This window comes from Lytechinus pictus, chromosome 2, assembly GCF_037042905.1.
Source record: "Lytechinus pictus isolate F3 Inbred chromosome 2, Lp3.0, whole genome shotgun sequence".
NCBI classification, from domain to species: domain Eukaryota; kingdom Metazoa; phylum Echinodermata; class Echinoidea; order Temnopleuroida; family Toxopneustidae; genus Lytechinus; species Lytechinus pictus.
The window spans coordinates 29007804-29021671 of NC_087246.1; the positions used below are offsets into that span (position 1 = coordinate 29007804).

Here is a 13868-nt window from a genome sequence, read left to right on the forward strand (position 1 = left end):
TAAACTGTACTTATAGTTTTTAATTCGTATACATACATGTACATAAGAGCGATACTAAAGAACATAGAAATGGTGGGAGAAGACATCGTGGCTCATAAAATAACAAATCTGAAATTAGAATGTTCTCTAGTCTTAATTACATGTAATACAAACGACCGAATGTGATACAAGTCCAGCAAAATACAGTGCGTATCAAAAATAAGTTTACACTTAGAACAAATCCTGTAAAATCATATCCTGAAGATTTTTCCACATTTTAACATTGGTACAGATCCATTTAAGTAAATGACGTTATAACTGTCGAAAAATATTTCCGCTTGAGCACCACTTACTTTTGAAAAGTTAGTGAAAAATGATTTGCGCAGAACTTTGAAATAGTTATGCGAATAAAAGTAGACCTTAATCATGAAGAACACGTGGAATTTAGCTAGTAAAATTGATTTGAGGATATCTTTTACCATTTTTAACTTGTTTCCTTGCCCAAAACACTTTGAAGAGTGCATTGCGCCCACCCACTCCCCCACACACCGATGCCATCGTGATGATATTTGCTTTACACTGAGCTGATGTGATGTAAACCCACTTTACATGATAGAAACTTAGTGAAAAAAATGCTGGAGATGTCTGATATAACTTTTGTTCAGATTCAGTTATGTCCTCGATCCAGCTGGCACAAAAAGGGTAAAGGTTGTGCTCACTAAGTGTTGAAATTTCAATTTGGGTGGCAAAATTGTTCCAAAATGCTTGAATGTATCAATTTTATTTCAATTGACTTAAAGTGCAAGGGAAATGTATGAGAAATGTTTCGAAGGGTAAGTTTGATTTCGCCCTTTCCCCTTGACACAGGGTGAAAACGAGCATTTCTGCGCAAACAGATTTCTGCGAGCTTTACAAAAATGGACAGTGCTCACTCAAGTGTAACAGTCATTCTGTCAAAACTTTTACTTTCATTGGATAGATGAGACCCATACCCAAGATTATATATTAAAAAAAATAAACACATGTTGTATATTTTTCAATTCCCAGGGCTTTTTTAAAGTGTAAACTTTTTTTGATACGCACTGTATAGTATAGATATGATTTTAAATCAAACTTGTTTTCTGAATTTATTTTCAGTCTTCATAATTCATTTGGCCTGGAAACATTCTTTTTTCAAATGACCGTTTGCTAATTAAGTTACCATGGCAGGAAATATTTCAATGTATCAAACAAAACATCTCTACATGTAGTAACGCGATCAATTTTGAATATGATTTGCGAATCCAAAGATCATATTAACAAATGTCTCATTTGCGTTTCGACTATTGACATTTGCTTATTAAATTTAGATTCCCTCTTTATCATGTTTATAAGGAACCTATACACAGTAAAAAAAAATTATTTACAACGCTGTTTACTCTATGAAACTTACAGTAATTATACAAACAGTTTAAACAAGCGTTTTAAATCTTAAACAACAAAGTACAATACTTAATTCTCAATAAATTAAAACTGTTAAATGTCCCCTCTCTTGACATCAATTATTTTAAACTTTTTTTATTTGGTCAATACCCCCACCAACCGGTGAGGGTTTCCAAGGAGGGGGGGGGGTTCATTTTGACGTTTTATCCGACACATACAGTTCTATCTGACAGTTGCCAAAGCAACAGTGCTTCTCAGCCAATCCAAATAGAGGAAAGTTGTCAGATCTGACAACCTGTCAGACGACAAATGTTGATTAAATGCTTCAAGGTGAGGCGATGGAATTGTATTAAAGTAAATCGTAAAGAACTTATTTTGCATTTATCTATAAAGATGTTGTGGCTTATGGGAATAACATAATTTTGTGCCCTAATTAGTACACACACATACTTTGTTATAGGCACCACTTGCAACGAAAAATGGAAGCACATGATAATTCAGGTGGAATAAATCATATTTACATTTCAGTCAAAATAAAGTTTTAAAATCATGTTCTGACCATTTTAGAAAGATTATGATCCTTGTTCTTGGTTGCAAATCTTATACCAAAAACATCACACGCAGATTGCAAAATACAATCCAAAATTAAGATGGTCAAAATACATCTAAGACCAGTGAGTGTTGATTATTCCCCAGCAATGAGAAATATGAAGCAACAATGATGTGTAGTGAAATGACAGTAGGTCAAATCCACTCTATCAAAAGGTTGTACTTAGAAAATGCTATACATAATGAATACTTTAAAAAAAAATCATTGGATTCTCCTTCCTTTACTTACAGTATAGAGGAAGTGGAAGAAATTTCCAATCCAAATCAATTCGAGCGGGTTCCAAATAAAATACAAATCAATAATCTTTCAACTGAGAACAAATAAGTACACTGCTATGTGCTATAGATTGCACGAATACTACATACATGTAAAGTATCCTATTTCCTTTGGAATATCAACGTGACTATGAAAAGATGAGAGAGAGATAGAACTTCATACATGCAACCCAAATAAAAGCTTGTTTTAGAGGAAAAAGAAAAATCAGACAAGTTGATAGGTGAAAGTTTGAACATTATCGGACAAACAATAAGAAAGTTATGAATTTCTAAAAGTTGTAAATATCACTATACCCATGGAAACCTCATATTGGCTGCATTTGATGTCATGTAGTGATGTAAGGCAAGGACTATTCCATGTACTCCAATACATTAAAAAATTGTCTCTTTTTTTTAGTTTTACTTCAAATTATACTTTTTCTTTCATGAGGACAAAAAACAATATACTACCTGGGTTATATTTCGATTACTGCCCCAGGGAAATGGGTACTTTAAGAGAAAACCACAGAGCCCTGATAATTAAGTACATGGCTTATATGGGAAAGTTGTCCTTGCCCCTTGTCATAATTTATTTGCCCAGTTGCCAATTTGAAATCCACATAGTCTTTAGATATCAATTTTAAAGGAGCCATAACTTAATTATTACTTGTCCGATTTCTTACAAACTTAAACCATTCTGTTTTATTTAGTTTTCTACTTTCCAACACAACACTTTATGACCAAGCCCGGATTCCTCTTTAAAACTAATAATAATGACAAATTAATACACTGGACATTCAAATAATAAGACACTTCTTCAAATGTTATTTACCTGAAGATGTACATGTTCAATCAATGAATCCCATCTTTTCACTTGTATGCTTAAAGAGCTACATGTACAAATATGTTTTGGTATTTGCTGCCCTCATTGACTGTCTAGACCACTCATGATGTAAAAAAAAAAAAAACCTGCCTACATGTACAATCAATTTTGCAACTTTATAGTCTTCTTTTCTTTTTTTTACATTGTTTTTACATTGAGGAGCGAAGAATTGTTAGACCACATTTCCAAAGTTCAATAATTAGATTGCTGTTCATCACCTTCATGATCATTATCATATTCCTTTCATATTTTTTCACAAGATATTACAATTTTGCACTGAATATATTAATGAAGAATATTCTATCGTATATTGAACTTCCCATTACTTTTTTTTCTCAATAAATTACTCTTGAATAAATAGTTTAGGTCACACCCTCAACAATCAGCACTGGCAACAATCATCAATATATATTGATACAAATCAAATGTTTGTATAATGACCTATCATCCTTTTTATATTGTTTTCATGATTAGTCTTTTTGACAACCTAACCACTCATTTTAATTGATGTATGGATCTATTACTACATGGAGGCACATATACAGACAAAATTTGTATTTTAATCTGAATTATTCTGTATATCTAAGTTCATTACATGTATTTTCATAGAATAAATCATTTATTGCACTTCCCATAGAACAGTATCACATATAGATGTAGAATTAGTTATAATCTATGAATTCATTATTTTTCTATCCATATATACATATAAGATAAATAAATAGATCTGCAAGCATATCCAGTGCTGCATATAGCAAATAATATCAAACCTTCATTTATACCATCATTCCATATCCTTTTTACTCAAGAATCATTTGTGCTATTAGAAATCATAAGAGCATTGAAAATAAGTTATGAAGATCAAGTCCATTCAAGCAAAAAGTTTATTTTGACAAATAGAAAAATTCAGACAAGCACATCACTGAAAACTTGATCAAAACTGGATGTAAAATAAGTGGACGATATAAGTAGATTTTAAGTAGATTAGTGGATACATTTTGCGATTCGACATGAAATATACATAGGTCGGGATCCCTGCCCAAAGTATATTTACTGCATAATTTTGTTGGGTATAAAACTATTCCGCATGCATAAAATCAGCTATTCTTTGTTAATAGCTTTCTGAAAAAAATAAACCTAAAGAGGCGCAAATATATATTCTCGAATGTAAAATTCAAATTTTCACAAAGAATGAAAGCCAAAGGATTAAAAAAGAATTTACAATCACTTGCATTATTTTTCAAAGATTGGAATGTTAGATGACAATATAATTCATTATCACATTATCTTGGATATAGAACTGTGTTGTCTTCAACTGGGTTTTTGCAACAGCTAGGCGGATGCTTTCTCGAATTTAGAGAATCTATTGTCAAATGCCCTTCATGACAATGAAGTCTTTGTCGAAGGTCTGTGAATCAAAATAGAAGTTCCGTCCGTGACTCTGGACAAATGACATTTGCAATTTTTTTTTGTCAGCTCTGAAATGTCGGATGAAACTGCTGTTCCAATTCACCAACCCTCGACAAAGACTTAATTGTCATGAAGGACATTTGACAATAGATTATCTACGTTCCAGAAAGCGTCTACCTAGGTGTTCCAAAAACAAAGACTTCATTGTGATTTGACCTGCATTTTCATTCATTCTGCGTCGCTAAGCAAAAAATTGCAATCGAAAGTGGATTCAGAACAGGAACATCATAAAAGAGTACATGTGAATTGCAAAGTTTGGCTATACCGGTACTCATTGTCCTCTATCCTTCCCGTTCAGGAATAATAGTTGAACTATATTTTTGTTACAATTAAAACACATGAATGAAAATATACATTCAATGTACCCAACATGAGCACTAAAGCAGCAATTAGCTAGGTGTTGCTGCCCTCTACAGTCATTGGTCATAACCATGGAGATGATGTCTTCATGTTAAACATGTAACTATTGCATCCCATTCAGTTACATGGATTCTTTTTTTATCTCAATCTTTGATCATTGCATTATTATGGCAAAATGAAATAAATGAAACACCATCTTGATATCAACACATTTTTTTTTCATTTTACCCACTAAATTTTTATATGAGGGGATAATACCACATCTGATATTTTTACTTCCTGCCTAACACATTGTATGTTGATAAAGCATTGTTTATGCCAAAATAGATGATTAATACATGTACATGTAGCAATTATTAGCATGGGAAGGTAATGTATCTATATAACTCTTTTACATGTACATGTAAGTACTACTCTATTTTCATCCGACTCCTACAATCCGTCATTTATGAGTTTATTCTATTCTTAAAGCCACTCTCCCCATAATAGCTTGAGTAATCATTCAAAACATTACGAAAATAAATTTCAATTTTCAAAGACTATTTTTTGGTCAATATCTAAATTTAGGGCTGTTTACTAAGATACAGCACCCTCGTTGTGATCTCTCTCTTACTGTTATGTGAATCACTCTCTTTCTTTCCCTTTAAAGTTTTGAAAGGGTCCTGTGATCCAAATCAAGTTTATTTCTATTGATGCACAGTGTTGAATAAAACTTAGATGTTGCTATTTGGATAATTATTAATATTTTTTATCATGCCAAGCTCCAACCCTTACAAATAGAGCTCTAGATCTTATAATTGGACCATGACATCAACTCTTAATCAGAGTTACATGTAGTATCACTAACATTTACTTTACTTAAAGGACAAGTCCACCCCAACAAAAATTGATATAAATAAAAAGAGAAAAATCCAACAAGCAAAGCACTGAAAAATTTCATCAAAATTGGATGTAAAATAAGAAAGTTATGACATTTTAAAGTTTTGCTTAATTTTACAGAACAGTTTTATGCACATCCTGGTCGGTATGCAAATGAGGAGACTGATGACGTCATCCACTCATTATTTCTTTTGTATTTTATTATATGAAATACGAAATATTCTAATTTTTTCCTCATTGTCAAGTGAAACAACGATTAATACCTCCCTGAACATGTGGAATTAGCATTATTTAATATTACATGTATATGGTTCAGTCAAGTTGGTCCATATTGTCAAAAACGTAAAAAAATGAAATATTGTATAATTCAAACAATAAAAAAGCAAAAGAAATAGTGAGTGAAGGACATCGACTGTCTCATTTGCATGTCACTGAATGTGCATATCACTGTTTTGCGAAAAATAAGTGAAACTTTAAAATGTCGTAACTTTCTTCTTTTTTTATGTTCGATTTTGATGAAATTTTCAGCGTTATGATAGTTTGATTTTTCTCTTTTTATTCTAATCAACATTTTTCTCGGGTGGACTTGACCTTTAACATTGTATTAAATAAGAGTTGCATTCAGTACTGAGCATTGATCAACATGAATTTGGGTTGGACGGGTCCCTTCACGATTGCCCATCTTATATTAATACAAGTACATGTACATTCGTACAAGACCATTCTCACTCATCCACCTCCATCGCCACTTCCCGAATCCCTGTGTCTGGCTCCTATAGGGCAGCACTGTGAACAACTGAAATCAAGTTCCTTATGTTCATCAGAAGGTATCGGCAGGAACAGAGGCTGGCCCTCTCCTCTAAATTCAGGACGAGCACTCAATATCCTATCCACAAGCTGGTCAAATGTCTCTGTCACATTAATGTTTTCTTCCACGCTGATTTCTATCACATTGGCGCCGTGGTGCTCGGCTAATTTGGTGATTCTGTCACCAGGTACTGTTCTTTGGTCTTTCTTGTGGCACCGGGTTCCCACTAGTATTACCTGCACTCTGTCTGGATGATCGGTGTACTGCTTAAGATCTTCCAACCTAGAGTGTATAACAACATTGAAATAGCACAGGAGTTCTTAAAATTCAATGTTTTGGGCATGGCCACTTTTCTACGTGGCACATTTCACTTTTTCATATTTCATTTTGTAATTTGGTGGAAACTGGAAAGTCTATTCATTGCTCATAGTCCCCCTTATGAATTTCCAATATCTTGTAATCATACACAAAAAAAATCCTCAGCCAAGCATAAGCAAATGAATCATTAACTTACATTAATAAAATGGGGATTTTTTGTTATTCACAAAATCATAAATAAATTATGCAAATAGCAATTCACTTTATTGGGGTTACTTGATTCAGAGTACTGATTTCATTTTACCCCATTCCTTCAATTGGGGTAAAGTCACTTTTAAATGAGACCAATAAATAAGTGTTTGCTCAATCATAAATAATTTGTATTTTAGAAATTTAGATGGCTTCTGGGAGAAGAGACTTTGTAGAGCATATACGAACATTAAAAAAAAACCCTCGCCCTGTTTTGTAAATTGTAATTCTGACAGATCTTTTCCCAGAAAGTAACCTTTTTATACACTCAACACACTAAAGAGCAAGACATTAATTTCACACAATAGTGAACCATCATTCATTCTTTCCAACTTTTCTATGAAAATGACATCAGACTCGATCAGAGCCTTTTGATATTTCTTAGTTAATCCTGTTGTTTATAGTGATTAACAATAGACTCAATTGTGGTTTTCATAACACAGTACAAGTCTATATGGATACAAATACAAATATCTAACTCAATTCAGCTGCAACCAGATAACACTCTGTTAAAGGGTTGATCACTTTTTGCCAAATATAACCACTGTTGAAGTATGAATTTAATCACGAGAGACAAGAATACTTCAAAATTCTGTCAGGTTTTTTCCCCCACTCAAAGAAATGATCATTGCATTCTGTGATAAATATAACTATGCAATCTTCTCAAGAGTGCCTATTGTCATTTCTTTCCAGCTAAAGTCAACACATGTGACTCCCTTTACTTGCAGAAAGTACATAACATTAATAGCAGACACAGTCCAATTTAGTGCTCAAAGGTAGAGTTACAGTGTATGGAGTTTGCACATTGACTCAATTGTCATTACCTAACCCGTCCTGACCAGACATGTACGGTATGCGTATTTGTATGTACTCTATTGGCATGACAAGCACAAAAGTGATCTCATAATTCTGAATAGTTCTCTGTGATATTACTGTTTTGACTAAATTCACAAATATTTTATATATTCATAAAGTAAAAAAATAATCCTCTTTGACAGAAAGCTCCCTGTAAGATCAAGTTTATTTTTTTTCATACTTGTAAGCATTTACTTCAATTCAACTGAAAGCAATGACCCCCAATTTCCCTGAAAACGCACTAAAATAAAAACAGTTATCCAGTTTCCCACAAAGGCAGATCAAAATTCTTGCATGTACTGCAATACAATAAGGCCTTGTGTTTTGAACTCATTACACCGAAACAGTGGTTTTTCTAATAATTGTTCAACATTTTAGAATTCATTAGGTTTAACATCATAAAATTGGAAGCTGAATAACAATGTAAATATGAGTATCACATGAAATCGAAACACTGAGTAAAGTGTGCATGATTGAATGAAGACAGACAAAGGTGGTTGATTGGGGAAGGTTGTGTAGTGAACACAAACTAAATTTAGCAGAATGTGTTTATGTCTTAAGACATTTGACTTAGACATTTATTTTATTCAAGTAGGACGACAGAAGAATATACTGTCTAAATTCCATTAGACATTATCCAACATTCTACTCAATGCAATCTGGTGACTTTTTAGCAAAATAATTCAAATTTCATACATAGTATCAACTATCAACAATCATAGTCATTTTTGATAATTTTATGGAGAAAGATTCCTGCATAGTATGAGCACACAGATCACACAAATATTCTCAGGACTAATTTGCTCCATCACACAAGTTTCTTTTATGAGATGACAATATATTTTAGCCATTTATCTTGCATTGTACAATGTACAATGATCAGCATTCAAGAAAATATAAAGTAGCCTACAGGCCTACTATCAAAATCTATTCTATTAAAACTCCTCAAAAAAAGTTTGGAAATATGACTTTGATCGATAATTCCTCCTCGGTTTTAGTGAATATTAATGTGTGATTGATATCAATGAATAGATCATTTAATTTTCTTTTAAAATGATACCCTACATGATATGATTATGGTTCACATGGAGGTGCAGTGCCTTGAAATGTGGAACAAGGTCAAAATTCAAAAGTTGCAAAAATGACACAATATTGAAAGTCACTGTTCTTTTTTCTGTGGTGATGAGTGAGTTTCTCAGTGGTTTCTTTTGTTTTCATGCACCTTAACCATGCTAACATCAACATTAACATGGAATCAAACACACCTCTGCACAAGCAAACACATAACAAACAAACAAACATGCATGGGTATTTCAAACCACGACTCAAACCATGTTGTCTCATAGAAACATCACTACATAAACCACAACAAAACATCAAAATGAGGAAGCAGGGGCTTGATTTGAATGGATTTTCATCTCTATTGACACAGACACAAGAATCATATTCTTTATTGTCCCTTCATGACTATTTCTGCTCGTTCTGCAGGTTTTCAATTCAGACCTCATCCAAAACTTTTGAATCCTGCTCTTTTCGTGACGGCATGATCATAACAAGCATGGTATCATGTTAAAGATAATTAAAGGGATGGTCCGGGCTGAAAATATTTTTATCTTAATACATAGAGGAGAATTCACTGAGCAAAATGCCGAAAATTTCATCAAAATCGGCTAACAAATAATAAAGTTATTGAAGTTTAAAGTTTAGCAATATTTTGTGAAAACAGTCGTCATGAATATTCATTAGGTGGGTTGATGACGTCACATCTCCACTTTCCGTTTTCTTATGTTATTACATAAAATCATAATTTTTTTTCATTATTTCATACTTGTGTGAATAATATGTCTCCCTTATAATGAAATAAGTTGCAGCAATAAATATCTAATGCACTAAATCAGTTGTCAATCCAATTTTTCTAGTTCTTGGAGGAAAAAATTTGAATAAACCTAATTTCATATAATGAAATACAAAAGAACAAGTGGAGATGTGACATCATCAGTCCACCTAATGAATATTCATGATGACTGTTTTCACAAATTGTTGTTAAACTTTAAAATTCAATAACTTTGTTATTTGTTATCCGATTTCAATGAAATTTTCAGCATTTTGCTCAGTGAATTCTACTCTATTTATTAAGCTATAAATACTTTCAGCCCGGACCACCCCTTTAAATGATCTTTTGAATGATATATGCATTGTGTAAAATTGGGAGAAATTAATGGCCAAACTCAGATTTCCAAACTTATTTTGAGGGGTTTATAATTATCAGATCAATATTGTGTAGTAGGGGTTCTTCCAGTGGGTCATAAACGTTATCTGTGGAAGGCTATACAGTATACTCATGAGCCATAATGGACTTCGTGATTGATTGATATGGTCCTACAGTTAATTTGTGGATTTACAAGAAAATATCTTTGCCAAATTCCTGTGCACGATCTTTTGGCAAGACACGAAATGGACCCTGATCCTTTTTGCATTTATTAAAAACAAATGATGTAGGGCGTCATTTTATTTCAGTGATAATAACTACAAAATATATATTGTACAATTGCCAGATCTTGACTTCAAGCATTTAAGACAGCACATATACATATTGCTCACTGGAACAAACAAGGAAGTTTCAATTTCTTTCATAATATTGTTTATGCCCACCTTACAACTAAAAAAAATATAGGTTATTAGGATGATGATCTTGTAATATGTCAAAATAGAAATATCATAGAGGGCTATGGATGAATGTCAGTAACAGCAGCATCAACAACCAGTTTCACTCACTGCATGGCCCTAGGAAGCGGGGGGGGGGGGGGGGGGGGGGTGCTGCGGGTGTTGTTCTCCATAGGCAACAACCCCTGGAATTCTGGTAGGTGTGGCAAAATGGAGAAATGTAACCAAAATGACCTACATTTTGTAGTGAAACCCTTTTTTTTTTGCTTGTCAAATTTACATTATAGGCATCCTCTCTAAAAAAATCATTCCAGGCCCAGGGCCCTGACTCACTGTCTCATTTCTCACAAAAAAACGTAACTATGAACACTAAAACCAAATACATGAATTTAACAAAGAAACTAAAAACACAAAAATGAATCAATACGAATAAGAAATAATCAAATAATCAATCAATAACTCATGAATCCTACAAGAAAATAAAAACAGAGCTGTATGTGTGGTTTAACTTACCAATGAGCGACATTTGAAAAACTCTTTGCATCCGTTAACTCGAAGAGAACCAGAGCTCCTGATGCCCCGTTGTAATGAGACTTGGTCAAGCTACGATATCTCTCCATTCCTATAGAATTGAATACAATATCAGTAATGTTTTCACATGTATATCAGAAGTATTTTGAGATCATACATGGAAGCAAGCTTTATCTGGGCTGTTCAACAGTTTCATTTAATATAATGTCTACCGCATTTCAGACAGCTAGCCATCTTTCATGCAGTGTGGAGGACCTATATCTCATTCACACAATGTACTACTCCCCTTAAAACTGGGGTTCTGATTTTACTCTATTGAATCTCCCTTTGTGATGAAATTGCAAAGTGGTGTTGATGAGTACACAGTAGACACTGATTATTTTCAAAAATTCAATCACGTAGACTTGGAATGACTTCAGTCCAGTGTAGGAAATAGAAAAGGGTGACAGGCCACTAAAAATTTGTAAAATGGTTCATGGAATGCTTTGAGACAGCTGTCTTTTCTAAGGTTGCCCCAATGTCTACCACAAACAACATTCAATAAAATTCAGGTTATCAATATTCTACATATAAAAATAGCAGAATATATGATTTGACAAAATAACTGAGCAAAAAGAAGCCCTTGAAATGAAAGAAATAGCCCCCAAAATTCAGCAATGGCCCCAATGTGGCAAAAAAACTGCCCGCAAAAGAAATAAAAATTATTTTCTACCTTGCATCGGTCGATGTATGAGTAGTAAAGCAAGACATAGTCCAGTGATACAACTGAAAAAACAGAGATCGATCACCTCTTACCCATTTCCTCCCATTTGCCTTCATTATTTTTTATTATTTTTTTTGTGGACATGCAAAGACAATCGTCTCGCGATCACGCATATTAGTTAGGCATGAGACTCCTACATTAGGTTTAGAGACTTAGTGCATGCAAACAAATCAACGAGTACTGGTTCAGGTGCTGGTCAGAAAATTGGGATCGTCCCAGTTTACAGGGACCGTCTCATTTTCAAAGATTTCTCCACACAAGAAATCTCGGAAAGTTCATTCACCTATATTCAAGCGCCAACACTAATCAAGGGCAAAAGTCAGTGTAAACATATCAGGTTTCATTACAAGGTTATTGGAAGATGGCAAGTGATGAAAAATGGACAGTGAACTGGGGGGAATTGAGGTCACTGAAATTCAGTGAAATTAGGATTTACGGGGATTGAGAGTGCTAAAAATAGATTCAGTCTGAATTACGGCCTAAATTTAGGTCTAACTTATTCATTATAAATTTGTAAATTAATATATAAATTTATAATGAATAAGTTAGACCTAAATTTAGGTCTAACTTATTCATTATAAATTTGTAAATTAATATATAATTATAAATTTATAATGAATAAGTTAGACCTAAATTTAGGCCGTAATTTAGAGGGATTGGCTAGATCAAGTAGAACAACTAGCACTAGAACAGAAGTAGAAATAAAGGCGAAACCAACAAACACCCGTTTGGAGTCGCCTTTTTTAACACGCCTACAAAGTTGACTGACATTTTGTCACTCTTCTTCACCCCCCCCCCCCCCCCCCCCCTGCGACAGTGCGAGTGCAAATGAAAGAACCAGGCAGGAGACAATAAACAAAAAAAAGAGCACGAATGGGACTACGTACCAGCAGTGTCGCGAATATCCAGCTGGATCGTCTTGTCATCTCGGTGAATTATTTTGCTTGATGTGTCCAGAGAATTTTGGTAACGATCAGAATCATCTAAATCAGATTGTGTATACTTGAGCATCAATGATGTCTTTCCGGTTCCAGCATCTCCTAAAAGGATGATTTTCAAAAACAAATCAGCTTCTCCGAGCCGTTCCCGGGTCGGAAAGGAGGCCATCTTTCCATGTTTCAATCACGCTCTAATATCGCTCTGATCTCTATCAATCAGCAAAGGTGACGTCATCGATCAAACAGCTGATATAAAGTGGGCGTGGACCGTGGTAGTTGAATTGTCTAAAGTATTGAGAATGGCGCGAAATAAAGCAAGTAAACAGTTTTACATCATTTTTAATCAAATAGAAATGTTTAATGGCTGAGCAACATGGGGCTTGATTGCTTGACTCCCTCAAAACATTTCATCTTACAAATTATGCTCCACGGTGACTATATGAAAATAACATTACGTATGGGATAATTAGACTATTTCTCATACGTATATGTCCGTTTGTAAATAGTTTCCAGTCTGGTTAGCATCTTGACCTTATTTTAATACTTTTCATTTTGTAGATAAGTATCGGCTAATGATCAGGTTAATTATTCCAGTGCCCCGCTCACTCACAAGTCTTGCTTCTAAATGGGTCTTAAAACCAATTCGTCTATGTTATAATGAAACCGATGTGTGTTTACGCATTTAATATATGTATTGTGTATATTTATGTGATTATAATTCGACGTCTTTGGTGTCAAATATAAAATTAAATTGATCCCCATCATATATCATGCTCCTCCCCCATTGCCTTATTTTGTCAGCATTCCCCTTTCTTTGCTTCTTCTAACTCTACGCTGCCTCGCTCGCTCCCTCCCTCCCCTTCTATTTTTTTTTTTTTTTCTCTC

At 33.8% G+C, this 13868-nt stretch overlaps 1 protein-coding gene across 1 annotated transcript; it reads right to left on the reverse strand.

Moving 5' to 3' along the window:
- Positions 1 to 13210, reverse strand: LOC129254442 (uncharacterized). The gene is made up of 3 exons (XM_054892906.2): positions 12933 to 13210; positions 11265 to 11373; positions 1 to 6947 (listed from the first exon to the last, which is right to left on the reverse strand). Exons 1-3 carry the CDS (start codon positions 13150 to 13152, stop codon positions 6587 to 6589), a joined length of 690 nt encoding a protein of 229 aa, XP_054748881.2. The 5' UTR covers positions 13153 to 13210; the 3' UTR covers positions 1 to 6586.
- Between the last annotated feature and the right edge of the window lie 658 nt (positions 13211 to 13868).